General features: G+C 35.1%; 1 protein-coding gene across 1 annotated transcript; it reads right to left on the bottom strand.

Moving 5' to 3' along the window:
• Positions 1–1490: 1490 nt before the first annotated feature.
• Positions 1491–26795, bottom strand: LOC126966585 (lamin-C-like). The gene is made up of 10 exons (XM_050810727.1): positions 26224–26795; positions 19005–19137; positions 17320–17518; positions 15065–15186; positions 9944–10084; positions 9374–9579; positions 7762–8008; positions 7115–7336; positions 5396–5491; positions 1491–3385 (listed from the first exon to the last, which is right to left on the bottom strand). Exons 1-10 carry the CDS (start codon positions 26652–26654, stop codon positions 3341–3343), a joined length of 1842 nt encoding a protein of 613 aa, XP_050666684.1. The 5' UTR covers positions 26655–26795; the 3' UTR covers positions 1491–3340.

Genomic DNA, 26795 nt, shown 5'->3' with positions numbered 1-26795 from the left:
AAAACAAATATAATACGTAATTAAAATATTACACTTACATGATAAACAAAACAATAACAAAACACTTGACACTACAAAAATAAACAAATGACAATTCCCCCCGCAAACCGATTTTCAATTAATTATTTCTTTTAATTTTTGCTCGGATACTTGATATTTAAAGATAAGCCTATTACAATTACTTACCATAGAGTCTTAAAAATCGTATTTGACAAGCTAATTCAATCATACTACAGATTATAACACAAAATAAATACGCAAGTCGACTGGGCCACTCTGGTTGCCTGGACGTTTGACTGTCTAAAGAAAAAAGCCGCTCTAGTTGCCCGGACGTTTGAGTAGGTAATTAACTCACCTTACCTTAATCTGACGCGCTCGAGAATTTCTGATGGTATTTTTTTTTTATTTGCAGTTAAAAAGCATGCAGAGTCAAATCTAATGTTAGCCGAGGCAATGGTACTTGGTTTGATGGTATTCGAATTACTTTACCACAAGTAATTTATTTTGATGTACCTATGCCTATACACGCAAGTGGAGCTATTATGATAATTATAATATTAGAGAAATATTTCACACTGACTTGATATTTGAATATTTGTGGAGAAGATTCGTAGAAATTACAAAAAGAGACCCATTTGAAGAATTAATTAAAGTAATCAATTATGTTAATAATAATAAACATTTATAAAAGGTTTCATTGTTTTTTTTAAACCACACTTAGTAAAAGTAATATGCCCCCAGGATATGTTAGAACATACCTATGCATATGTTTTACCCTCCCGCAGCCATGCAAGCGCTTATGTAACGTTTTATTTACGTGTTCTACCCGTTTTCGGTTAGAATTTTTTCGTCATTTTCTTGAAAACGGTGCATTACCTTGTAAAAATAGTGGAAGCACTATAGTCATGAACCAAAACCCTATCAACAACAAATTGTAAAAATTGGTTATGTTATGTTAGAACCGAATTGTAGGCGTTTCCCCCCATTAACAAATTAGGGAAGGGGGAGGGTCGAATCTTTTTTTCTTGTACATATTACAAACTGTATAAAAACTGTGTATTGCGTTGTATAATAGTGGACACAAGCTCTATCAACTACAATTCATTAAAATTGGTTAGGTTAGAACACTTAAAACAACGAACGAGCCGATCGTAGCGTCCACGGCAGCGACCGGCGAGTGCCAGAACCGAATAGTCCGCGTCCCCCATTTAAGTACGGGGGAACCTTCCCAGCCCTTAAAAATGTCATAATTTGAGGTTAGGTTATAATGCTTTAACTCTAGAACGGTGCATTACCTTGTAATAATATCTGCGTGCAAATAAAACGTGTCTGTTGAATGAAAGCTGCATAAATATGAAACTATTTTTCTTAAGTCTGTTTAAAAGTTTCTAGAAAATGACTGAATGGCTTATATACGCCGAGTGACTTCTGAAGAAGCCAGTGACACACAGTTTCACATTGGGAGTGGTTAAAATAAATAAAAGACACAATTGATTAATCCTAAATATAAATTTATTTTATATGTATTTTGCACATCGACGAAATAATAATTATTTAAACCAAATGATTAAATGATTAGTTCTAAACACAACACGTGAAAACCATCAGATTCGAACCTCTACGAAAAATATGACCATGACAGCACTTAATTATCTATAATCTAAAATTACTATGAATTTTCAAAAAAGAATACAATACAAAAATAATTTTAATATCGTCATAAATGCTTTATCTTTATTTCTCTTATTGAGACTTGCACCTGTTAGATATAAAAATAATTTATTAATATGAAAACGAATAATGTAACCTAACCTACATTGACAACTAGTGATAAAGTCAACTTTGTCTTAGAAACTAATGAAAATTATTGTGTCAGTATTATCTGACAAACTTAGTTTTTAGTAGATTTCATCTACGGTTTCTTATTGATCAATAAATGATGTAAGCGAACATGATTCGTGATTATTCGCAACGTGGTGGGGTACTAGACATAAAACTCATTGTATACTTACCGACAAATCACACAATAGTAAACCACATAAAATTTGTACTCTCTACACTGTGGACTCGTAGCCAATAAAGCGGCGTGTAGTGCTCACCTCCACAGAGTAGCAAAGGCTTAAGTGATGTTTTAATTTTTCGATAGCTACATTGCAAGAGGCACTAGTAATGGCACGATAGATTAATTACAATCCAATAGAACTTCTAATTTAAAATTAATAAAATATGATGTGAGAATTGGTCCAAAGGTAGGTCATTTATAACATACAAATACGCGGAAAAGTTGAATGACAACCTATTACTAAAAAGTTTTCGCGGGAGTATACACATGGTACGTGTTTTTCTTATTTTTTTTGTATATTGAATATTTTGACATACATTGATACTGGCTAGTTATAAAAACTTAAACTTTGTGTTTAAAGACCCCAATTTATTTGCTAAAATTATAAATAATTCAATTTTAATTTCCTTATAGGTGTAATAAAAAGTACTATATTTCACTAGGTATGAAGGACAATTTCACTTGTCTTCTTTTCATTTGTAGAAATTGCACCATTGTGGACATTGCTAAATTTACCTCTTAGTGAAGAATATGTAATAATAGTATAAAATAATATTATCATATGCTTGCATATATTCTTATTAAATTAATAAAAAAAACAATGCAGTACAAAGAGTGTGAGCCATAGCATTAAAACTTTATTTCTTAAACAAATATGCAAGGATTTTTAAAGTCGGTCAATTTTAAAAAACCCGTTGAGCTGATTTTTAAATGTTCAAATATTGCAGTGATATATCAATTCCTTTTTCATTATTATTTATGTCACTTGCATGTATTAAATTGCCGTTTTATGAACATAATTAAATATTTTACGCATCTTTCCAATGCCTGCATATAGCTTATAATGGAATCTTTAATATTCTTATCATTGAATCAAAAATTATTTACCAAATATCGCAAACCAAATTCTAACTTGTCTTAGTAACCTCAACAAAATTAACATTCTCTATAATGTTAAATTTCTCATACTTTCTGATATATGTAGTTAAAATGAACATCTAAGTTCATAAAAAGACAACCCAAATGTAAACTTTTTACCGGAGTCTTCTACATAAATTAATTAAACTATAATTTACGTTATATAAATTCTTTGCACTTGTAAAAATATGACAAGATAATTAATGGAAGTTCTAGAATCATCTATCGTACCATTGTGTTCCAATATAATAACTATAACCTAAAGGGACTGGCTCCCTGGTTTTATAAGTTATCGGTGAAGTGACGGCACCAATATTGAACATAAAATGTTGAATTGTTTTACATTATAATATCTTCTTGTTACATTATAAGGCAGTTCTCTTCTCCTTCACGAACCTCTCCCAACTGAAAGATAAATTACATTTTATTTAAATTTGAGAAAATGAAGATCCAAACCTTAACACAAAGATATAATATAATAAGCCTTGCCCTTGCAAGTGTTAGGTATTTTTTTTTTACATTTTAAGAGCAGAATTTAATATATTTTTTAATGTGTTAAGACCTATAAGCACTAACCCATAATATATCTAAAGTACCCGTCACGAGAAGCTAATTATGTAAACAAACATCTTTTACTAAGTAAACATTTTATACATGAAAGTAACAACCTATTTAATTTAGTCGGATCATATTTTAACGACGCAAAGCGCTATCGTTTGTGTTTCTTGGTACCGGAACGCGTCCATCGCAGAGATTGTAAACTAAAGAAGAAGATAATTTTTATTCCAAAATCGAAGATATGATTAATAAAACTGTAGACTTCATGATACATGTCACTGATTCTGACACAGAAATGGAAACATCTGAATCTGACGAATAATTATTCTTAAATAATATATGTTAATTAATATTTGTTAGTTAATAATTTATTAAATCTTAAACAAATTAATTTTTTTTGTTGGTCCAAATGTGTTGAACTCCTGAACACTTGTTTACAAAATTTATAGCTTCTCATGACGGTTACTTTAGTATATGATATAGTTACATTTAGGTCCGTCAGTCACACAACGGCGCCTATTTCTGCCGTGAAGCAGTAATGTATAAGCATTACTGTGTTACGGTCTGAAGGGCGCCGTAGCTAGTGAAATTACTGGTCAAATGAGACTTACCATCTTATGTCTCTAGGTGACGAGCTCAATTGTAGTGCCACTCAGAACTTTTAGGTTTTTCAATAATCCTCAGCGGCACTGCATTGTGATGGGCACGGCGAATCAATTACCATCAGCTGAACGTCCTGCTCGTCTCTTCCTTTATTTTCATAAAAAAAGGTCTGCACCATGCAACCAAAGGTTAAGGTTGCAAACGGATAGTGGACAGACTCTCCATGTCAAGGAAGAAGTACATTTATATATTATATAGATAGATATGAGAATCCCGCAGAACCCTGAGACTGATCAGGGATGACTAAAGATGTCTTGGCCCAAGTTCGGGGTAATAAGACAGGAAGATAAAGGTCTGATTTATTTACAATATTTTACAGCTTTTAACAAGTTTATCTCTTCTGTGTATAAAATGGTATTTTTGAATAAAAAAACTGAGTTTCAGCAGGACCGAATGCGTCAATATGCGATGGTAACACTGAACAATAATTAGGTATATTATACTATTAGTGTAGCTTAAATGTTAAGTTGGTAAAATAAGTACTATTTTGTTTGTAAAAGCCCCTTAGCAGATGTAGTATTTTTGAAGAGTATATAATATAAGAATATCAAAAGGCAGATTATGTTGTGTTAGTGCCAAAATTTTCAGACTCTGGATCATTTAAAAAGTAGTAATTTAGTAAACACTCGTTTAAAAGGCGAACAACCAAGTACAATGTAATTTCTCTGGAGTTATGAGAGAATCAAAGGTGTTGTTGATCAATTACCATCAGGTGACTTGAACACTTAATTGTTCTTCTCTCTCAGTCTAACGAACGAACGAGACATAAGATATGTGTTATACTTACATTATACCAGCATATAGACAAAACAAAGTAATGGAGATAAGGCAAAAAGGAAATCAAACTTAAAAAAATCAAAAAGTTACTTTAAACAGATTTGGATATTACTCTACTAGTTAACACACACATCAACAAAATTATGTAATTATCGGGCTGTCCGGATGTAATATTTACGTTTTTATAATATACCAGATATTGTAAGTCTTAGACAATTTATACGTCTGGATAGAGCCTTTATTATTCTAGTGTGTGTGCATTGCTAAAAATAGGGGTTAACTGTCATTCTCAATTTCACAGTTGTCACAGTCTATGGTGTGTGGCGTGGCGTGGCGTAGCGAATGAAAGAGAAGAGAGAGCACCTATACGAATGTCTAGTGATTATGTATAACAGTACAGAACTTGTGTATACTGACCGCGATATCCCGCCGGGGGAACTTGTGCGCCAACTCGCGGTGTCTCTGCGCGCTGGTGCTGATCTGACGCCGCTGCCGCTCCGACACAGCTATCTCCTGCACATAAACACACACACAGACATTAACAACCTCATATTATTATCACGTCACGAGCTGTTGGTCGAATTAACACATATGTTTGTGTATGCTGCATGTTTAATTCATTGTGTACTTCATAATATTTATATAATATGAAGATTACGTGTCACGTTGTATATCCGTGATTAACTTCAAAACTACTGAACCGAATTTATCAAATTTTGTACACTGTGTCAAATTTGATTCAATTTAAGAGATAGTATATTTCTTTTTTCGATTCGTGAATGCTTATAAATATTATTACCGTTAAACAAAACATTTGCATTTACATTTTTGACATTTGGTACGGTAAATTTAATGAATTTAGTTTTCTTGCTATTTAACAATAGGATTGGAGGATGTCAGATAAAATATCGTTCACTTCGTCATACATAGTTTGGTTTCTTTTCACTTTGAAAATCAGTGAAGTGTCGTCCGCAAACAATACTACCTTATGTTTTTTCTCTATAAGATTAGGAAGATCATTTATATAGATAAGGAAGAGGAACGGTCCAAGAATAGACCCTTGTGGTACCCCCATACTGAGAGGAGTCCCAGGAGATCTCCTGCCATTCACGTCGACCCTCTGAATTCTATTGTTTAGATATGAAGTCAGAAGATCGAGCGAAGTTCCTTTTATGCCATAGTGGTATAGCTTCCTGACCAGCGTTGAATGTTGAACACAATCAAAAGCCTTAGATAAATCACAGAAGATGCAAAGTGCATTCTACGATTCCTCCCAGGCATCAAAAATATTCTTGATCAGCTCAACACCTGCATCCGTTATTGAACGTCTCCTAGTAAAGCCAAATTGTTTCAAATGAGGTAACTTATGAGAGTTAACGTAAGTAAGCATTTGGCTTAAAATTATTTTTTCAAAAATTTTACTAATGGTCGGCAAAACCGACACAGGACGATAGTTGTTCGGGTCAGAAGAGCATCCCGACTTAAATATTGGTGTAATTTTATTATGTTTCAGAAGGTCAGGAAACACGCCACGATTAATACAATTATTAAATTCTATTGCAAGATATGGTAACACACAAAAGGCTCCACGAAAAACATTTTAAATAAGGTTGAAGCGATTGGAATGAAGATTATCATTAACTTTTTATACCACCAAGTACTCTCTATTAAAACAAGATAAATAGGTTAAAAAAATTGGATATGATGTGCAGTTTCAGGAATATTAAATTGTTCAGCAGAGCAGGAACACTGACTACTGTGACGTCATTACTTCGCGCAGTAATAAAGAATTAAATGATACCAAAACGAAAATAAAGTTTCAAGTAATTTCACAGACTTAGTGATATTATTCACCAAATATTAATTTTCTTTTAATAGCCAGAGTAAATGGAAGTATTGCTAGCTGCTGGATTAATTTACATAATATTTATAGTGAAAATGGTCTTTGTTTGAGGCTCTTTCACTGACCGTATCAACATGAAACTACCACTATTCGATGCGAAATTTATTCTAGATGGTTTATGGCTTAATTTTTTTTTAGATTTTAGATGAATAAAATTTAATTTATTTCCTATTAACTATATTTTATAAATATATTTTACAGTCAGGTATATGTCATGTTCTCCAGCCCCGTACCTCCTGATCGCTGTTGATGAGCGTGGTGGTGAAGGTGTCGGCCACGAACCACTTCTGTCCCTTCATGACGATGTTGGCGGGCGGGTCGTGGTCTGCGCCCGCGTCCGCCGACCACACCGTGGCCACGGCGCCCGGCTCCAGCTTCACAGTGCGGTGGAACTTGAACAGCGTCTCCTGATCGCCCGCCTTGCGGACTATTTGGAAACCACCGAGGCTTTGTTCCTGTTACAAAAATATAATCATTTTTAAGTTTGGTTATTTTATAAGTATCACGAAGTCACTTCGAATTTTATGTGAAAACTTTTTTATAATTTTTTTACATTGTACTTCAGTATATAATATGTGCCATTTTGTATGACGACTTTTTGCCATCTCATAGGTAGTCCCACGCAGTTGCATTATCCCGTTGCTGTAAAAAAGTAGTTTTGGAAGTACTCTTGACTGACGCTGCCTAAATAACTCTGAAGAGACCGCCTGCCTGATATGTCGGCTGATATAAAAACATAAAAGAAATAGTCGCGATAACCACCAGATTCTTTCACGATATATATATATATATTTTTTTTCAATTCTTATTAATTCTATAAGTGATAATAGGTATATACTAATATATTATAATAAAATATATTTTAAATTATTCCACTCACCTTCTTTCCCTTATTCCTGATCTTCACGAAGGTGCCATCGGGGCAGGCCTCGGAGATCTCCAAGTCTCCCTTAGCGTTGGAGGTGACGCTGAAGTCTTGCAGGCTTCGCTCTTCAGTCTCGTCGAGCAAGGTTCTCTTGCGAGCGGCCCGCAGCGGAGTGGCGCGGCGGGCTGCCGGCGTTCCTCGGCCGCTGCCGCTCACGGACGCGCGGGAGTCACGGCCCGTCGATTGAGAGGTCAGGTTCAACCTTGACACAACAAAACATTGCTTCACTGGCGGTCTACCCGGGAAGTTATTATATTCCGTATTGTTGCACATATAGTATTTTCTTTAATTAACGCGAGTGTTACACATTTAAATAAAACACTTTTAAAGGATTAAAACGCGTCCTGCATCTCTACTATGCATTGGCAATAATGGTTAAAATGGCTACTCGGGCCTGTCCAGTAATGGTTATAAACGAATGGTTAATGGTAACTAGGACAGGACCGGCCCGATCAATGGTTACCCGCGTACCGCCTTACTATAGGCAACACATCTTTTTATTACAATTAATTTTATCTACTAAGCGATATTTGTAACAATTAATGGTGTTCGATGGATTTCATTTGAGCAATTATATTTTTGGGTAAAAGTTACATTATTATTTTAGTTAACCCAATTTTCATAAGCCACTAGTGAGTTGTTGCCTGAAGCCGCGAAAACCTAAAAACGACGCCTATTCAGTAAGCTACAGTCTCATTCGTTACCGGAATTTTCCAGACAAATTGGTAAACTAAGTTGACGGAACTCAGTGTGGATTGAAATAATCACTAGGAGTTACTCTACATTGCGCGTGTCTTCCAATGGAGAGTGGTCTAAACTACTGTTAGACATAGGTAATTGATTCACAAGCTTTAAAAAGCGTCAGCGGCCAAATAAGTAGAACCGTTAAGAAACGAGTACGACAAACAAAAAGTTAAGTTACAACTCAACATAACAAGGAGCGCAGAGCCGCGTTTATAATTAAAAACTGTAGTGCTTGAAATTTAAATATATAATACAAAGTGCGAGATTGAATCAGAAATGACGAGATCCACAGGAGAAGCCAAGTCACACAGACATAGCCCAAATGATTGCGAACTTCAAGTGGCAGTGGGTAGGGCACACAGATCGACGGACAGATGCAGCCATTGGGACAGTAAACTCCTCGAATGGCGACCACGTACTGGAAGACGCAGTGTTGGTAGGCCCCCACAAGATGGACCGATGAGCCAAGATCCGGGGAATATGTTGGATAGGGTAGCGCAGGACTGATCATTGTGTAGCATTTTTTGGAGGAGATATGATGATTATGATATCAGGTGTACTACCTACATATTATGATATTAATAAAGCCCACACATTCACACACATTCATTCAACTCAAAATCATGCCATTTATAACAGTGCCGAAATATTGAGAGCCCATTGAAAGCACACAACACAAGATATCTCGAAAGTGAAAGTTTGAAAATGTTCAGCACAGAGTTAGTCCATGGCATATAAAATATGGGCTCTCATCGGTCAGATTTAGGATGGATAGTCTCCTGTGGATCTGAACAGACTTTGGTGATGTGGTGTTGTGTAGTACCTGTCTTCCTCGCCCTCGAGTAGAGTCCTGTAGGTTGCAATCTCATGGTCCAGCGATATCTTGATGTCCATGAGCGTGGCGTACTCCCGCAGCTGAGCCGCCATCTCGTCGCGCAGCCTCGACAGCTCCTGTTCCAGCGAGGCCAGGTCCTCGGCGTGGCGAGCGCGCTCCGTCTCCAACTGACGCTCGAGCTCTCGGCAACGGTTCTGGTTCATCATGTCAAAATTATTACCATTAAATTATCAGGTAAATGTTTAATAGGTAACTGCGATCTTGTTTGAAAGAGAGAACCAATTCAGTTAACATATTATACTAGAAAATTTCACGTATAAAAACTTATTATAACTATTTCTCTGATATGAAAAAATTTAATCATTCAGTTGATTGACATGATGCATGTATTAAAAGTAAATTATATCAACATAAAATAGCGTGATTTTAGAATATTAAACTGAATTAACTCGATGTAATTATGTTAATTTTAAAATACTTATCACATATCTCTACACATTGTTTTTACAATTAGACAAGAAACCCTTCAAAACTATATCAATAATGATTTAAACTTACGCTGAGCGCGGCGTTCTTGTTCTCCAAGTCGTTGAGCGTAGCGTTGAGCGAGTCAATGCGCGTGCGCATGGTGCGCAACTCTTCAACAGCGACAGACGCCGCGTTGCTGTTGCGATTTGAGGCTGATTGCAGATTCTTTAACTGTAATACGGAAAATAAATTAGTAAATAACATCGGATTTTATTAACATATTAATAGGCAACCTAAAAGTGCATTATTTATTGAAGAGACCTGCAATTCACACATTATAACATTTTCCCTCGTTTTCTTTCATTATGAAATCAATATTTTAACTTACCAGCGATAGAAGTTTGTATGGAATTAACGCGTCCCAATATAAGGGGATAAGAATGACTCACCGGGTATATTGGGACAGCTTCAGATTATTGACAGCTAATTACTGACAATAGAAGGAAGTAATTTATCTCTATCTGTAGATAGTATATTTAAAACGGCCGTTAGCCAGCGTGGTGGGCTGTGACTAAACCCATTTCAATTTGAGTAGTAACCCGTGCCCTAAAGTGGGACATAAAAAGGATGTTCTCAAAGGTATGTGAAGCCAACCCGCACTAGGCAAAAACCTCATGACAACTGTATTGAGAAACGGCGTGTGATACACAGGTGCGGTTATTTACTTTCCACCCTTGTATCACAATGTACTATTTTAAAATCATTTATTTTTGTGACGTGTAGATGGCTATCCATATATTTATTGGTAGAGAAAAGCGTATGACACAACCTGAGAGTTGAACAAGGCAAACAGAATTTTATAACGAGGCGGTACTCGAACGGTTAGCTCAGTTGGTTAGAGCACCGGCACGGAACGCCGGAGGTCGTGAGTTCGAATCCCGCATCGTTCATAAAAATTTTGTTTTTCAAATTTTATTTGTGTAAAAGCATATGACTTCGAAAATGCCGTATAATATTATATGGAAATGCGCTAAATTGACGATTATTATCCCTTTTTGAATTTTGAATAAACTCTTATTAATGCGAATGTACACGAAAATGACTACATTCAGTTTGTCAGTGAATCGCCACATTATTCTGAGCTTGAGATCTAAAGAGCGGATTTAGACTTTACTTTTGTAAAACTTTGCTGATTGTGATAAAATGCGAATTAAATTTTTGTATTCGGCTGTCTTAGCTTAAAAGCACAGTACAATTTCAGCTATCAAATGACTATAAAAACGAAATAAAAGATTATGCTAAGCTTACTCTAAGATTTGTTTAACGTGAGTAAAGTCTACGTAGGCCTTTTTTTTTCATGAAAATAAGGGACGAGGCGAGCCGGATTTTCAGCTGACGGTAATTGATACGCGCTGCCCATTACAATGCAGTGCCGCTGAGGATTCTTGAAAGATCCAAAAATTTTGAGCGGCACTACAACTGCGCTCGTCACCTTCAGGCATAAGATGGTAAGTCTCATTTGCCCAGTAATTTCACTAGCTACGGCGCCCTTCAGACCGAAACACAGTAATGCGCTTACACATTACTGCTTCACAGCAGAAATAGGCGCCGTTGTGGTACCCATAATCATCCGCCGGCATCCTGTGCAAAGGACTGGTAAAATGGCTCTACAGATCTCAGCCCGAGACTATTGTGGAATCAAATCAACCTATGATAATTCTGTCATCATCCGGCGTTGCAACATTGTAAGTATGTTGAAGAGATTAAAATTATCGATATTATAATAATATGATATATTATAATGAGCTTCCTTGTGCGGTGTTTCCGGGACAATACGACCTGGGTACCTTCAAAAAAAGCGCGCACACGTTCCTTAAAGGCCGGCAACGCTCTTGTGATTCCTCTGGTGTTGCAAGAGAATGTGGGCGGCGGTGATCACTTAACACCAGGTGACCCGTACGCTCGTTTGTCCTCCTTCCATAAAAAAAATGACGAATCATTAAATAAATAAAAATATGAACATGTGTGCGAAACTGTGTGTTCTTACCTCTCTACGTTATGTGTGTTTAACTGTGAGGACTTGAATTAACGGCTTCACACACGGCAGCTGTATATTAGTACATTCCGGCATGTATAGCTTTAAATTATCTCACACACAACAGGTAATATAAAGAGACTTTCCCTTCATTCCATTGGTGTACAACCCCTCTTTGAATTGAAATTATTAAAAACTAGCTGACCCGACAGACGTTGTTCTGTTCATAATAAAAAAAAAACTTGGAATTTCGTAAAATCCGTGAATTCTTAGCTGACCTCTACTCGGTGAAAAGAATATTCCTATCAAATTTCAAGTCTTTAGCTGTAATGGTTCCAGAGATATCGTGATGAGTGAATATATACGTGGAAATTTCTTTTATATATACAGATGTAATGAAATATAAATGATAGATGTGAAAATGTACATTACAGCTGTCATGTGTGGTATTCTGTTGATTGCTATGAAAAGATGTAATGATATGTATCGTCCTATGATGTAAATTTTTATATTATAGCTATCGTGTGTGAAGAGCTTAAGAGTGGCATAAATTAAATGCAAGGAATATTAGTAGATTTTACAACGAGTGCACAAAACGAACCATTTTTATGTAAAATAGTTTTGTGGACGAGTTATAAACTCTGCTTTTCATTTCGATTGCGAGGAAATAAGTTGTTAAAAATTATAGCAAATTTGACGAAATTAATAAACGCACGAAAAAACAAGACCTATTTCCCGCCGCTTTTTTTAAATCTTACAACATTGATGTAAGGCTTGGGCTCCAGACCTATACAGCCTACTATTAAATTAATATTGTATTTTTTTTATTAATTAAATAACCTACCGTGTTTAATTTAAATCTTAATATCTTTTATGTCTTAATAAACACATGAGGCAAATAAATTAATGTGAATATTATAAAATAACAAATTCTATCTCTGATTTGTCTCTTTTTATTGTGTTTGGCTGTATGGCTCATTTTCTTTGCCTTAATATAGATACATTTAGGAGTTGATACGTTAATGCACTTGTGCACAAAAATCGATTTTGTGCAGAATATATCGTGCACAAATAAGCAATTTCAGAGCATGAGAAGTAAACAAATATTTTCAGTGATTGATTTACAGTACTACAGTATAATTAGTATTTACATGCACATATTATATAGCATTAAATTTTGTATATTCGTTGTTGTTTCAAAAGTAAAATGATTACATGAGTTTAATGTAAGAAATCGATTAAGCACGTATCACCTACACGATTGTCTGCCTGATATCAACTATAAGTTTGATAACAATTACAATTGCAAAATTACTTCACTATCTTGTGACATCGTAAATAAAAAGTGGCATTGCAGGAAACTGATAATAAACTCTATTTACGAATATTTACTCAACGTGGAATTAAATTGGAATTGCTACTAAAATATTCTCCTTTTCATCGGATGCCGGCTAGATTATGGGTATCACAACGGCGCCTATTTCTGCCGTGAAGCAGTAATGTGTAAGCATTACTGTGTTTCGGTCTGAAGAGCGCCGTAGCAAATGAGACTTAACATCGTATGTCTCAAGGTGACGAGCGCAGGTGTAGTGCCGCTCAGAATTTTTCGTTTTCCAGTAATCCTGAGCGACACTGCATTGTAATGGGCGGGGCGTATCAATTTCCATCAGCTGAACGTCCCGATCGTCTCGTCCCTTATTTCATAAAAAAAACTATATTCATAAAAGTTTATTTAAAAGTGAACATCAAGAAAAATGTTGATTTTCCACAATCATTTTTTGTTATTACCCGCATTATAATTTATTTAAGAAATTATTTAATTAAATTACTGAGACTAAATAAAAGCGAAGAGCCCAAAAATATTTCAATAGTGAACACAGGAGCTCACTGGTAAGAAGGTTCACTCCTGTCTTGAAATCCCTACTATGTTTAAAGAAATACCGAATGTGTTGCTTTAACCATTGAATATAGGGACGCAGCAGTTCAAAAACACTACCAACACTACACATTTGGTTTTAGTTTGGCAAATGAAGATTTTTTTTTTATGGAATAGTAGGACAAACGACCGTACGGGTCACCTGTTGTTAAGTGATCACCACTGCCCACAATCTCTTGCAACACCAGAGGAATCACAGGAGCGTTGCCGGCCTTTAAGGAAGGTGTACGCGCTTTTTTTAAAGGTGCCCATGTCGTATCGTCCCGGAAACACCGCACAAGGAAGTTCATTCCACAGCTTTGTAGTACGTGGAAGAAAGCTCCTTGAAAACCGCACTGTGGAGGACATCCTAACTTGTGGCGTGTCGTGCGAAGGTGGAATTGGGCGGCAGGATAATTATAGTTATTCTCCTTGGCGTAATAAAATAAAAATCCTTATGCTATTTTACGTTTGTAGAAAAAACAATATTGTAATAGAGAAGGCATTAAATACAACAAATGAAAATATTGTTACACTAGTATAATAACGCGTAATTAAATATCATTAAATTATTTTTATACAATAAAAGAGAATTTTTTATTATTTTAACACACGTCTTTCGCCTCTATACGAGGCTTCCTCAGGAGAGGTTGACGCGTCAAACTCTGGCACGAGACTCAAAGTTTAAAAAAACTCAAAAGATTTGGACATTGTATATATGTTGAAATTTAATTAATTCTCGTTCATTGGTTGTTGTAAAAATTCACCCTGATATATTTTCTCTAATGCGCCAAAAGAAGTGTGCATACTTAATAGTTAAGATTTTTTTTTTCTTTATTGATTTAGGGGCTTTTATACGTATGTACATGTCAGCCCCATTATAATCTATGTACATTAAAAAGAGAAAATAAAAACAAAATTCTTAACTTAACAAACTAAAATAAAAAGTTAATAAAAGAAAAAGCAAGTTATATCTATAGTGTTCAACAAATAAGATTTATGGATTCAAACAGACTTATGGCATCCTTAGATACAGGGCGGGCAAGTATATTTACAAACATGCCCATATCAAATCTGTTCAAACCCATAAGTCTTACAATTTTGTCTCAACTTAGACTGAAATCGGACACATTCCTTTAACAAGTGCTCAACATCCTCAATTGTTCCACATGACTCACATAGAGGTGACTCCGTAAATTTCATCAAAAAAAGTAAAGATTAAAAATGTGTAATAAAGGGAAATAATTTCAATAGCTCTAACCTTGTTCTCATAGAGAGCTTCAATTTCGTCGCGGTTGGCTTTGATGTTAGCTTCCTGTTGCTCCCGGAGCTCCTGTAGACTCTGTTGCAACTTAGCTTCATATTGTTGAGCCAATCGACCATCTGTGTTATAACACAAAGTAAATAATACAAATTCAATCATTTTATTCAAAATAGGATGTGATATCACTTGTTGAAAGTCTCACTACCACCCATTTGTACCTAAAAGTATGCCTTAGACCTGAGAAGAACGGGCACAACAAACTCAGTGGGTTTTTTTTTATTAAGTTATATTGTATAATTAAACTTATCATTTAATAACCTGAGGGTGGTCGCTTCATTCCCAATCTGTGATATTATTAAGAAAGTCATATATGTTATAGTACCTACCTTTTTAACCTACCACACAAACATTTTTTAACAATTCTTATGAATTTCATTTGTTTTGAACATTTTCTGGGATCTTGTTACCATATACAACGCCCCACGAAAGACTGAATAACTCGACTTAGTCGAGTGGTAGGAAATGAAAGAACAATGTAACATCTAAACAATTTGTTATGTTTTTAAAGTGATAACCCTCACTTCTAGGATTAACACACAAATAAAATTTGAAAACAAAATTTTATGAACGATGCGGGGCTCAAACCGAGAGAACTCGAATCTACAAGAGCAACATCTCAAGTCAATTTCCTAATATGCAAATATTGGGGTTGAGCAGGTTATCAACTGTAAAGTAGATCCTGAAGATGAAGCCACAACCTGAGAGTTGAACAAAGCATACAAGATTTTATACAACGATACGTCACTCGAACGGTTAGCTCAGTTGGGAGAGCACTAGCACGGATCGCCAGAGGTCATGGGTTCGAGCCCCGCATCGTTTATAAAATTTTGTTTTCAAATTTTATTTGAACAATGTAATATTTAGCAATGTTCAGTGTAAGCGGGTAGTACATTTGCACTGAGTGCCCTCGTATAAGTTTGATACTTTAGGAGTATTCCTTCGAGTGCACTCAGATTATGTGTTTACGCCATAGCTTCTCAACCTTATTTTGCTCACCGCCCACTTTGAGAATATGGTTTTTTCTAGAGTATTTTCGTGTATTTTTTTGCCTTTTTAGACTATATTTTTTACCCACGCTCCATCTGCGCCATCTCAATGCCCCCTAATTTTCTCTGGGTCTTCTACTGCCCCCCCGAAAGTCTCAAGCGCCCACAAGGGGGCGTTATCGCCCACGTTGAGAACCTATGGTTTACACTACAGAAATAGCATCCTAGTAGTTATCCAAGTGTTCACAGTCCTATATCCTATCCTAGTCTTATAGGAAAAACCCTGTGTCAACTATAATGGCATTATCATGTTTCTGTATCATATATTTAGTAAATACTTTACAGGATGGTTTTTTGAGAAGGGCGGTGATGGCCAAGTCGGAAACTACGAGACTTAGAGAAAAGTCGTGAAAGGAGCCATGCCTCGATTTAAAAGAAACAACAACTGCATGTTTAGTTTTTTTTTTAATTTCTTGAACTTTTGACGGAAATCGACCCGAATGATTTAAAAAAAAACATGTATTATTGAACCAATGGACTCTGTTGCTGATAAGGATCAAACTTTATAAAGATATTATTTTTCTGCCAAAGATAAAGAAATTTTTAAAAACTCAATATGCAGTCGTTGGTTTCTTATAAATCGAGGGCATGACTGCTTTCACAACTTTTCTCTAAGTCTCGTAGTTTCCGACTTGGCCATCACCGCCCTTCTCAAAAAACCACAGTATTTACTAGTATATAGTATAGTAAAAACCAAAAATTTGTTTTTTTGAATTTTTTACCTAAATTTTGAGGTTATGTGAAAAGAGTGTAATTACAAAAGTTGTAGATCTCTTTATTACCTACAACTTTGCCAATTAACTTTTTGCCATAGGACTTGTAGTTTTGCCGGAAATCAAGATAAACCGTTTTTTACCCTAAAACACCCCCCCCCCCCTCCCCCCTTTTCCACTTCCCGACCTCAGATCGCCCGTAATTTATTTTTTCCTTAATTTTTGTTATATTCTAACTAAATATGCAGCCGTTGGTTTCTTATAAATCAAGGGCATGACTCCTTTCACAACTTTTGTCTAAGTCTTAGTTTCCGACTTGGCCATCATCACCCTTCTCAAATAACCACCTTTATAAGGACATTATGATGTTTCTGTATTATGTAATTAGTAAATACAATATAAAGTAGCATCAAGATATTATTAGTTGACATACCAATTTCAGAGATCTCCACTTGTCTGCGGGTACGAGTCTCTTGTAGCTCCTGCTCATACACCTGGTCCTTGAAGGAGAGCTCTTCGCGCAGACTCTGCACAGTATTCTCGTTGTCCACACGGCACAGCATCTCCGACTCCAGGTTCTTCCTGGTGTCAGCATATAGTTTGCGGAGCTCTTCAAGTTCCATGGCCAGATCCTGTTCAAAGAAAAATTTATTTTAATCTAAGTAAGAAGTACCAAATAACACAACAGCCGCTTTTTTATATTATTAATAGTGAATTATATGAATGTTTGTGTCCAACATATTTAGGTATTTATTTATTTATTTAGGTTCACCATCAGATTATACACTATTACTAGCTTATAAAAATAACAAAATAAGTATAAATTATGGTGTAAATCCAATTACAGGCAAACCAGCATGCATTTTTGAGTTGCACAAGTGCGGGGTTGCAAGTTTACAATGAAAAAATATTATATTGTACTATTATAATGTAGAAGTGAACAAGTGAATATATGGGTATAAATTAACAAAATATATATCACTAAATATTTTACCAGTGGGAGGCTCCTTTGCACAGGATGCCGGCTAGATCATGCGTACCACAACGGTGCCTATTTCTGCCGTGAAGCAGTAATGTGTAAAAAATATTGTGTTTCGGTCTGAAGGGTGCCGTAGCTAGTTAAATTTCTGGGCAAACGAGACTTAATATCTTATGTCTCAAGGCGACGACCGCAATTGTAGTACCACTCAGAATTAAAGAAAGAAAATGACTCAAGAGTACAAAATTTAAATTTATAAGTAAAAATAAGATAATGCACAGTATTCTTTTAATATAAAGTATCTATAATATTTAGTATAGTAATTAATAAAATTTATACATATTCTAGCTGACCCAGCAAACGTTGTATTGCCGATATTAAAATCGCGATACAAAAGTAACTGTTGATCGTAGATGGGTGAAAGTTTGAAGTTGTATGTATTTTTTAATTCTGACTCATAATCAAACAAATTTAAAAAAAAATGTCAAAAAAATTAAAAAAATAAATAATATTTCGTGTTCCACCCTTAACATTTAGGGGGATGAAAAATAGATGCTGTCCGATTATCAGACCTACCCGATATGCACTCAAAATTTCAGGAGAATCGGTCAAGCCGTTTCGGAGGAGTTCAAAGTTTAACACCATGACACGAGAATTTTATATATCAGATACCTAGTTACAGATTCAAACAGGAAGAGACTATTTTACTTATTGTTATAATTGAAAGATATTGAACTTGGACAAAATAACATGAGAATCTTTCAAGAATAATAATAGTTCTTGTCATTTCCATTGTTTTTTATATTCTCTTGGTTATGCTTTCTATACTAGATTTTTTTAGACAATAAGGGAATAGACAAGCATGACGTTCAGCTGATGGTAATTGATACGCCCTGCCCATTACAATGCAGTGCCACTCAGTATTCTTGATAACCCCAAAAACTCTGAGCACTGCTGTCACCACAGCTGCGCACATTGAGACGAGATGTTAAGTCTCTTTTCCCCAGTAATTTCACTAGCTACGGCGCACTTCACACCGAAACACAGTAATGCTTATACATTGCTGCTTCACGTAAAAAATAGAAATATATTAGATATTAATGTAAATTAAGTTATCAAACTCTATGAGTATCACAAACCCTGGCTTCATCCTGCGCCTTCTTCTTGTCAGCAAGTGCATTGTTGTACTTGTTGCTCTCTTCAGTGTAGCGGGCCTCATAGTGACGGCACAAATTGTCTGCTTGTTGGAATTCTTTTGTCTTCTTGTCCAATCTGAAATAAATACAACAACAGGCCTGATAAAACTGTATTTTGTGTATTGTTTTATGTACAAGTTTTGTGCAATAATCATGATAATTTGAATCTTTAAGATATATTAGTCTAGAATGATAGACAAAGCAGCATAGATTACAATTGATGGCAAGCCGCCTACACTCTGTTCTAACCGCAGAGCTGACCAGGTGACCCGTACGCTCGTTTATCCTCCTCTCCCATAAAAATAGTGTGTACTTATGTATGCACACAAGAAGTTATACTTCTTTGCCCTAACGAAACAAAAATCAGAAAAATGATTTATTCCTCTAATGACTACGGCTGTATGGGCTTGAACCCTTTGCCTTTCCTAATAATAGACGAAGAAACCAAAAAAAAAAACGAATGACGCAAACTTCAGAAAATTTAAGGAACCAACTTCAACCTGTTATTTTCTTGTAAGTGATGCGCGCGCGTCTAAAAATTGCACTCTCATCATTTTTTCATAACGCACCTAAAGAAGTATAATTTCAAAAAGGTACACGTCGTATTGTCGTGGAAACACCGCGCCGAAAGAAATAAATTTATTGAAGAGTTTGATTGTTAGTGAAATTTCTTCCACATTAACATGACATTCAATTCAAACAGCTCTTCGGAAAACTCCGCGTCATAAATGTGGTGGAAAATGCAACGAAGCTGCTGTGTGTTGCACGAAGACAAATTGTTAAAGCTTATACTAGAATAGCTTCTGCCCGCGACTTTGTCCGCGTGGAACTCGTTTAAATATCGTAGCGCCATACAAACCTCCACCACCTATTTCATCCCCTTAGGGGATGATTTCCGGGATAAAAACTATCCTATGTACTTACCCGGGTCTCAAACTATCTCTATACCAAATTTCATCTAAATCTCTTCATACAAACTTTGCACCCCTTTTTAACCCCTTTAGGGGTGAATTTTTTCAAAATACTGAAATCTATTTTCTTGTATTGTAATAAGGAGTCCATACGCAAAGTTTCACGTCTCTTACTTAAAATTTTACTCTATCCCCATACAAACTTTCAACCCCCTTTTCACCCCTTTAAGGGCGGAATTTACAAAAATCCCTTCTTAGTGCATACTTACGTTATGTAAACTACCTGTCGTGAAAAAATCAGCTTTCTAGGTTCAACGGTTTGGGCTGGGCGTTGATTTAAGTGAGTCAGTTACCTCAGTGAGTCATACACCTAAACATGAACAAAAATGTTCATACAGTGTCATGTCCACGAGTAGGTAGGTCATAAGCCCTAGAGATTCTTATTACGACATGTCGGATTCCTATGGTATTATATCATACTTAAATGTGATATAACACAAAAGTCGCATTCCATAATGGTCCTTGTGTGAAGTCGTATAAAACACAAATTCGAATACCATTCTGTTCATGTGATATTTATATTGATTAAACATAAAATTTACATATTTACGGTAAAGACGAGTTTTTTTATTGCTATGTAATGGTGTCATTGGCGAATACAACAATCAAGGGCAGACGCGTGTGTAATAATGTAGTACCTCTATTTATCGAATGTTGGAGACAACCTTGGAGTTATTTTCTTCCGGGTTAGATGGAGACAACTGGTGACAGTTAGTTCTAAATGCAAAAGTTTAGAAATAAAAATATTTCTCATGAGCGTATTTAAGTAATCTTCTGCATAATCTAATATACTTATAAAATTCTCGTGTTTCGTGTCCGGAGTTTGTTACCAACTCCTCCGAAACGGATGAAGCGATATGTAAGAAATTTTGTGTGCATATCGCGTAGGTCTGAGAATCGGACAACATCTATTTTTCATCCCTCTAAATGATAAGGGGACCTTCCCCAAAATTTTCACCTTTCTACGATCAACCCCTGTTTTTAATCGCGATTTTTATATTATTCTGTTCCGCGGGATGCAACATGGCAATCGAATACAATAGTTATTGTAGTACGATATATTTGGTAGATCTGAGAATCGTTCGTCATAAATTTTTTATACCCCAAAAATTTTATTTATTGATTTTTTTTTAATTACTTTATGTGGCAATACAACGTTTGCTGGGTCAGCTAGTATACTTATACATTGCTTTGGGTGGTAAGAATCGTTGACTCTCACCACAGAGCCTCCGGTTCGATACTTGCCCGCCACGTATCAATGTGTTTCCGGTTTTCCAAATCCTATATACATTTACCTACGTTTTTAAGGTTGGCAACACTCTTGTGATTCGCGGTATTGGCCGCGGTGATAACAACTATCAGGTAACCCGTATGTATGTTCGTTTGTCCTCCTCTGTCATAAAATAAACTAGTCCGAAATGATCGATCTTAATCGGACTAGTTGAATAAATTCATTTATTTCTACAAACTACAAATATAAATTTTTTAAATAATACACTTGTAAAGGATTTTTTAGACGCATGTATTAGTTTCAGTCGCCCTGAAAACGTGCTCTGAAAAGGTCACGAAACGTCGGGTTAGCTAAAACAATAACAAAAATATAACTTTTACGCAAAAACTAATGTGAAAACAAATACGCGTTTTAAATACCAAATATATATTACTAGCTGACCCGACAGACGCTGTTCTGTAAAAGATAGAAAAATATGTTTAAGTTTTTGGGTATAATTTAGCCTAAATCCTAATTACTAGTTTGAAAGGGGGGGGGGGGGGGTGTGATTCTATCGCATCAAGTAAAAGAGTAAAATATTTAACTTTTTAGACAACGATTTCGTTGAAAGCCCCCAGACGGCCAATATTTTTTTGATGTCTCCAACAAATATCGTTAATGTATACAAAAACTTAACAAATTATATGCTAGAACCTTCCTCGAGAACCACTCTATCCATTGGTGAAAACAGCATGAAAATCGATGTAGAAGTTTTTGAGTTTATCGCGAAAAGACAGATTGACGCTGCGGAGGACTTTGTTTTATAATATGAAGTGATAATAATGTTAGAAAAATTATCACGTACATGTTGATAACAGATAATTCTGATTAATTCATAAACATAAAGATTAATATGATGTACTTAGGATAACTAAGTACATATAACATACAATGAAATCATGCGCTAAATATAGATTTCCTAAAATTACGACGACAAAAGCCGTAAAGTGTGTATTTCGTTAAGTTACAAACACAAAAAATTTCAGGTCACGCATTGATAAGCTTGGAATAACATGCGCATGTCTGAACTGACAAACGGAATATAAATTGTGGGGAGTGGTGACGCAATTTAAGTTACTCATAAATGACGTCATCAACAAAGCCATTTAGAATCACAAAATGTCATGGTTCAAATTGTATTGAATGATTGTTTTAAATATTTCATAGATATTTTCCCATAAGAAATATTATCTTTAACTATCCGCTGCAAAATAATCTTATTAATATTATAAGGGCGAAAGTTTTGTAAGTCTGGATTTTTTAAATCTTGGTTTACAATTTAGGCCACATTTTTTTCATTAGTTTAGCCAACCTATACATAATATCTTACTATATATAAATTACGTGACACGTTGTTTGTCCGCGATGGACTCCTAAACTAATGAACGAATTTTAATGGGGATAACTTCATGGAGTGCAGTTTATTCCAATTTGAGGGATAGGATACTTTTTATTTCCATTTGGGATCCATAATTATCTTTATTTCCAATTTTAGTTTTGTATGGACATATTTTCTATGAGAGAATTTAGTGATGCACGGTTTGACAGTTCTGCTGTGAAACAATTTCATTATAATAACGCATACGTTACGAAATAATTCTTGATGTTTTGAAATAATATTGTCAAATTCCTATAAAACAATTTTTTTTAATTATCTACAGAACAATGTCTGTCGGGTCAGCTAGTATTTTTATATTTCTTTAAAAATTTTTGTTATTCAGCTAATTAGGTAAAAATGTAGGTACATTCTGAGTAGCTTACTCTTTAATTTTACTGAAATAGGTTTTGCACATAAGTGAAAATAATATATATATTTTTTGGGTATGTTATACAGTATTACTACGGTTCTTAAATATTGTGAATGGACTCATTATAAGGCCCCATTTAATGTCCTTTTGGATTTGCGGGTAGTTTTGTAACATCATGTATATTATCATGCTACATACAGGCACAGTATTTTTAATGCTCTACAGCATCCATGCGGACGACGTCACGGATAGCAACTAGTATAATAATATATAATTAGCTGTGTGCATAGCTGCATTCACCTATCAATAATATTTTTCTTAACATATAATTATAAACATACAAATATCATTATTTTCAATGCTTAATGTATCATTGCAGTTTGAACATACTATTTAATTATTATAGTATTGCAGAATATTTAAATTTATTTAGCATTAAAGATTTATGTGCTCCGAAGTATCATGTCAACATTCACAGAATAAGGACATCATTGAAGTTTGCTCTAAATTTACTGTTATCTCATGCTAGCTATACTTTATAAACCCTTATGAATCTGGATATCTACAATAAGAATTGTTCAATCCTCATTGGTAGAAATTACCACACACAAACAAACAAGTAATCCTTCAGATTTATTTACTTACGTCTATAATCATTACCAATTTGGGAAAATTTTCTTCAAAACAATGCCTTTCACCTATTTAATTTCAAAAAACAAAAACATATTGGAACATGATGGGGATCTAACTAGGACCTCCCAGATGAGAGGTTATGGTCATTTTGCCACCGACAAAACAGTATAACCTAATATTAATCGAGGTAATAAACTAATTTCAGCAATAAGATACATAGCAGTTACCAGTCTATTATTCCTGTGTTGGAATTAGCTAATACTGTAGGTGTAAGGTCATTGCAAGCTTGTAAGGAGTGACACAGACCTCATGGTCAACAGCCTTTGATTAAGGTAAACTTGGCCGGTAGCAATGTCAATGTTAGCTTTGTATTGTCAATTCTAAAAGATGATAAAAAGGTAAAGATATTTGCAGAGTATTTTACATATTCAACATAAATGTTAACTTCTTATAAAAGTCAATAATAGACAAAGATCTACAAAAAGCCCAAATAGATCCGTAGACGACCCAGGACAGAATGTCCTAGCGAAGAGTGATTAGGAGAGCCGACCCCAACTAAAATAGGGTAGTGCGAGGATAAAGAAGAAGAGTTAACTTCTTATTAAAGGTTAAAAAATTTAGAGTTTTATATATTTAACTTATAGGTAGGTTATTGTATTGACAACTATTCTCAGCAAATTGATGTCTACTTTTCACCCATTTTGTGTGAAAACATCCAGGATTCAACCCCTATAAAGCCCAGTGTGAATTGGGCAAAAACACACCTTTGAAATTATTTGCAGAAGTGTGTAGGTTTACTCACAATTCTCTGTAAGTATACCTATTAAATATACATGTTTATCTATGTATGACTATATCTATATGATGACAGTCAAAATGGCAGTTACCATATGAGAGGCAATGGCTCTAGACTTTGCATTTCTTTAAACGAAAATTCCAACAGAATTATTATTTAGATCAGCGAGTGGGTGCTCTTATGTATGTGTGTCAAGTTAATTAATATTGTATTAGGTAAAGAACATATTATTTGCAATTTTTTTCTAAAATGAATAATAAGCTACAACTTTCCATTCTGGGAAACACTGATCAAACGGTATGCCTCAGATCTATCTAAAAAAACTATTGACACAAGCTAGAAGACCATGCAAAATAAACCATCTTATAAACTTATTACTGTTCGAGGCGCAGGCACAGATTGTTTGCGAGACCGACACATCGTACTGTGGCTCGCACCAACTCACCTATACCGAGGTCTCTCCCTGCTCTCAACTCTCTTCTCGAAGCCAACCCTGCTTGTGATTTATTTGCGGATGGATGGCAGACGATTTTAACAGAGTGCTTGCATTTTTGTGAGAGGAATGGATGAACGGTATTTGGATGTTAATAAATCGTTAGTTATTTACAGTAAACTTTGTATTTATTAACTATTATTTGTGTAATATGTTTAGTTTGTAATTAATTCTTACTTTAATATTGTAATTGGCTTACGCCGTTTTATTAAAGTATAAATAAATAAACAAAGTAAGGGTCAGAACTTGGTGAGGGATTAGGATGTCTTAAGGCACTTTTATACCATTATTTATTAGTCACTTTTACCAAAGTGGTGGTAAATGGAAAAAGAATGCTTTTGACATTCAAAAGTGTAATTTCATTGACTTACATGAATTAAGTGATTTTGATTTGATTTGGGTGTAAGAATTGGTGGTTAGAATTAAAATGTGAAAATATATCCAAACAAATTTCTTCAGATTTCCCTTACTCAGCAATGTTTGACTGTAAGGGCTTTGCACTGAATGCAGTCAAGTGGAATGAGAAGATGTCTCATTAATTCATACTTCATTTTGTGTAGAGCAGTATTAAACAAAAATAAATATTTTACTCGTTACAGCAATAAAGTTGGGCTTTTCTTTTGGGCTGAAGAGTTATTGATATAATAGGCAAAAAAATGAAACTGTATAAAATTATATAAATAAAGTTGGCCCAGTAATAGGATACCGTAAAATCTATCACATAATGTGTTTTAAATGGATATATTTAGGCATAACGAATTCTATGTGATAAACTATAACCTTGATTTTATTTAAGATTAAGAATGAGGTCATCACAGTAAGACTAAAACAATAATAAATGAGACTTTTCATAACCTAATTTAAAGCAATATCTGTTTCAAGGTTAAATTGAAACAAATATAGGTAAATTCTAAAAGTGCTGGATATGGATAATATTTATATCAGCATAAGGCATGTTATTGTTTACAAACAGCACACTAGTACCAAATTGCTGGTGTAAAGTATAGTTTATAAATTGCCGCGCGCAGTGGTCGGGTTGTTATAATAAGATATGATGTCACAGTTTCGTAAAGGCGAGGTCACTCGCTCAATCGTCATCGCAGGATCGAAATGAAACGCCGGCGATGACGTAAACTGTGCTAAGGTTAGCCGGAAGATAATTCTACAAATAGGTCTCCCATGTAAACCACTTTTTTAAGTAATGCTAAGTTAGCAATGTGTAAGCAAATTGAAGTGAAAGTTTTGGTTTACCGTTTCTTTAGGTCTTGATTTTCTTCAAACAATCTTTTCATATCAATTTCCACCTTCGCTTTTTCGCGTGAAGTATCATCCAAAAGCTTTCTCGCATCTTGTAATTCATGTTCATACATTCCCTTTATATTGGTAACCTCGCGTGTGACCACCTCCTGTGTAGTTTGAATTTCACGGCGAAGTCCTGAATTTTCAATTTCCAAATTGCGAACTTTATCAATGTAAGCTGCCAAGCGGTCATTAAGGTTTTGCAATGCATCTTTTTCTTGCATGCGAGTGTGTCTTGTAGGGCTGAGAGGGCTTGTAGGCCTTCCGGAAGAACTAGAAGCGCGGCTACCAACAGGAGTGCTTGATTGGGGAGGGCTTTGCACTGATGACACAACACTTATATTAGATGACGAAGTCACCGTTTTTTTAGACTTCGATGACATGATGTAAGCTTTTTTCAGTCAAAATTCACTAAATATACAAAAATTAATGCACACGACCACTCAGATCTAGTAGGCAATTCAATTTTCGATACAGCCTGTGAAACCCAAGCTAAAGCAGTCACGTGACTATAATCGCGTTAT

Source organism: Leptidea sinapis, chromosome 10 (genome assembly GCF_905404315.1).
Source record: "Leptidea sinapis chromosome 10, ilLepSina1.1, whole genome shotgun sequence".
Classification (NCBI taxonomy): domain Eukaryota; kingdom Metazoa; phylum Arthropoda; class Insecta; order Lepidoptera; family Pieridae; genus Leptidea; species Leptidea sinapis.
This window is presented reverse-complemented; position numbering and strand designations above follow the sequence as displayed.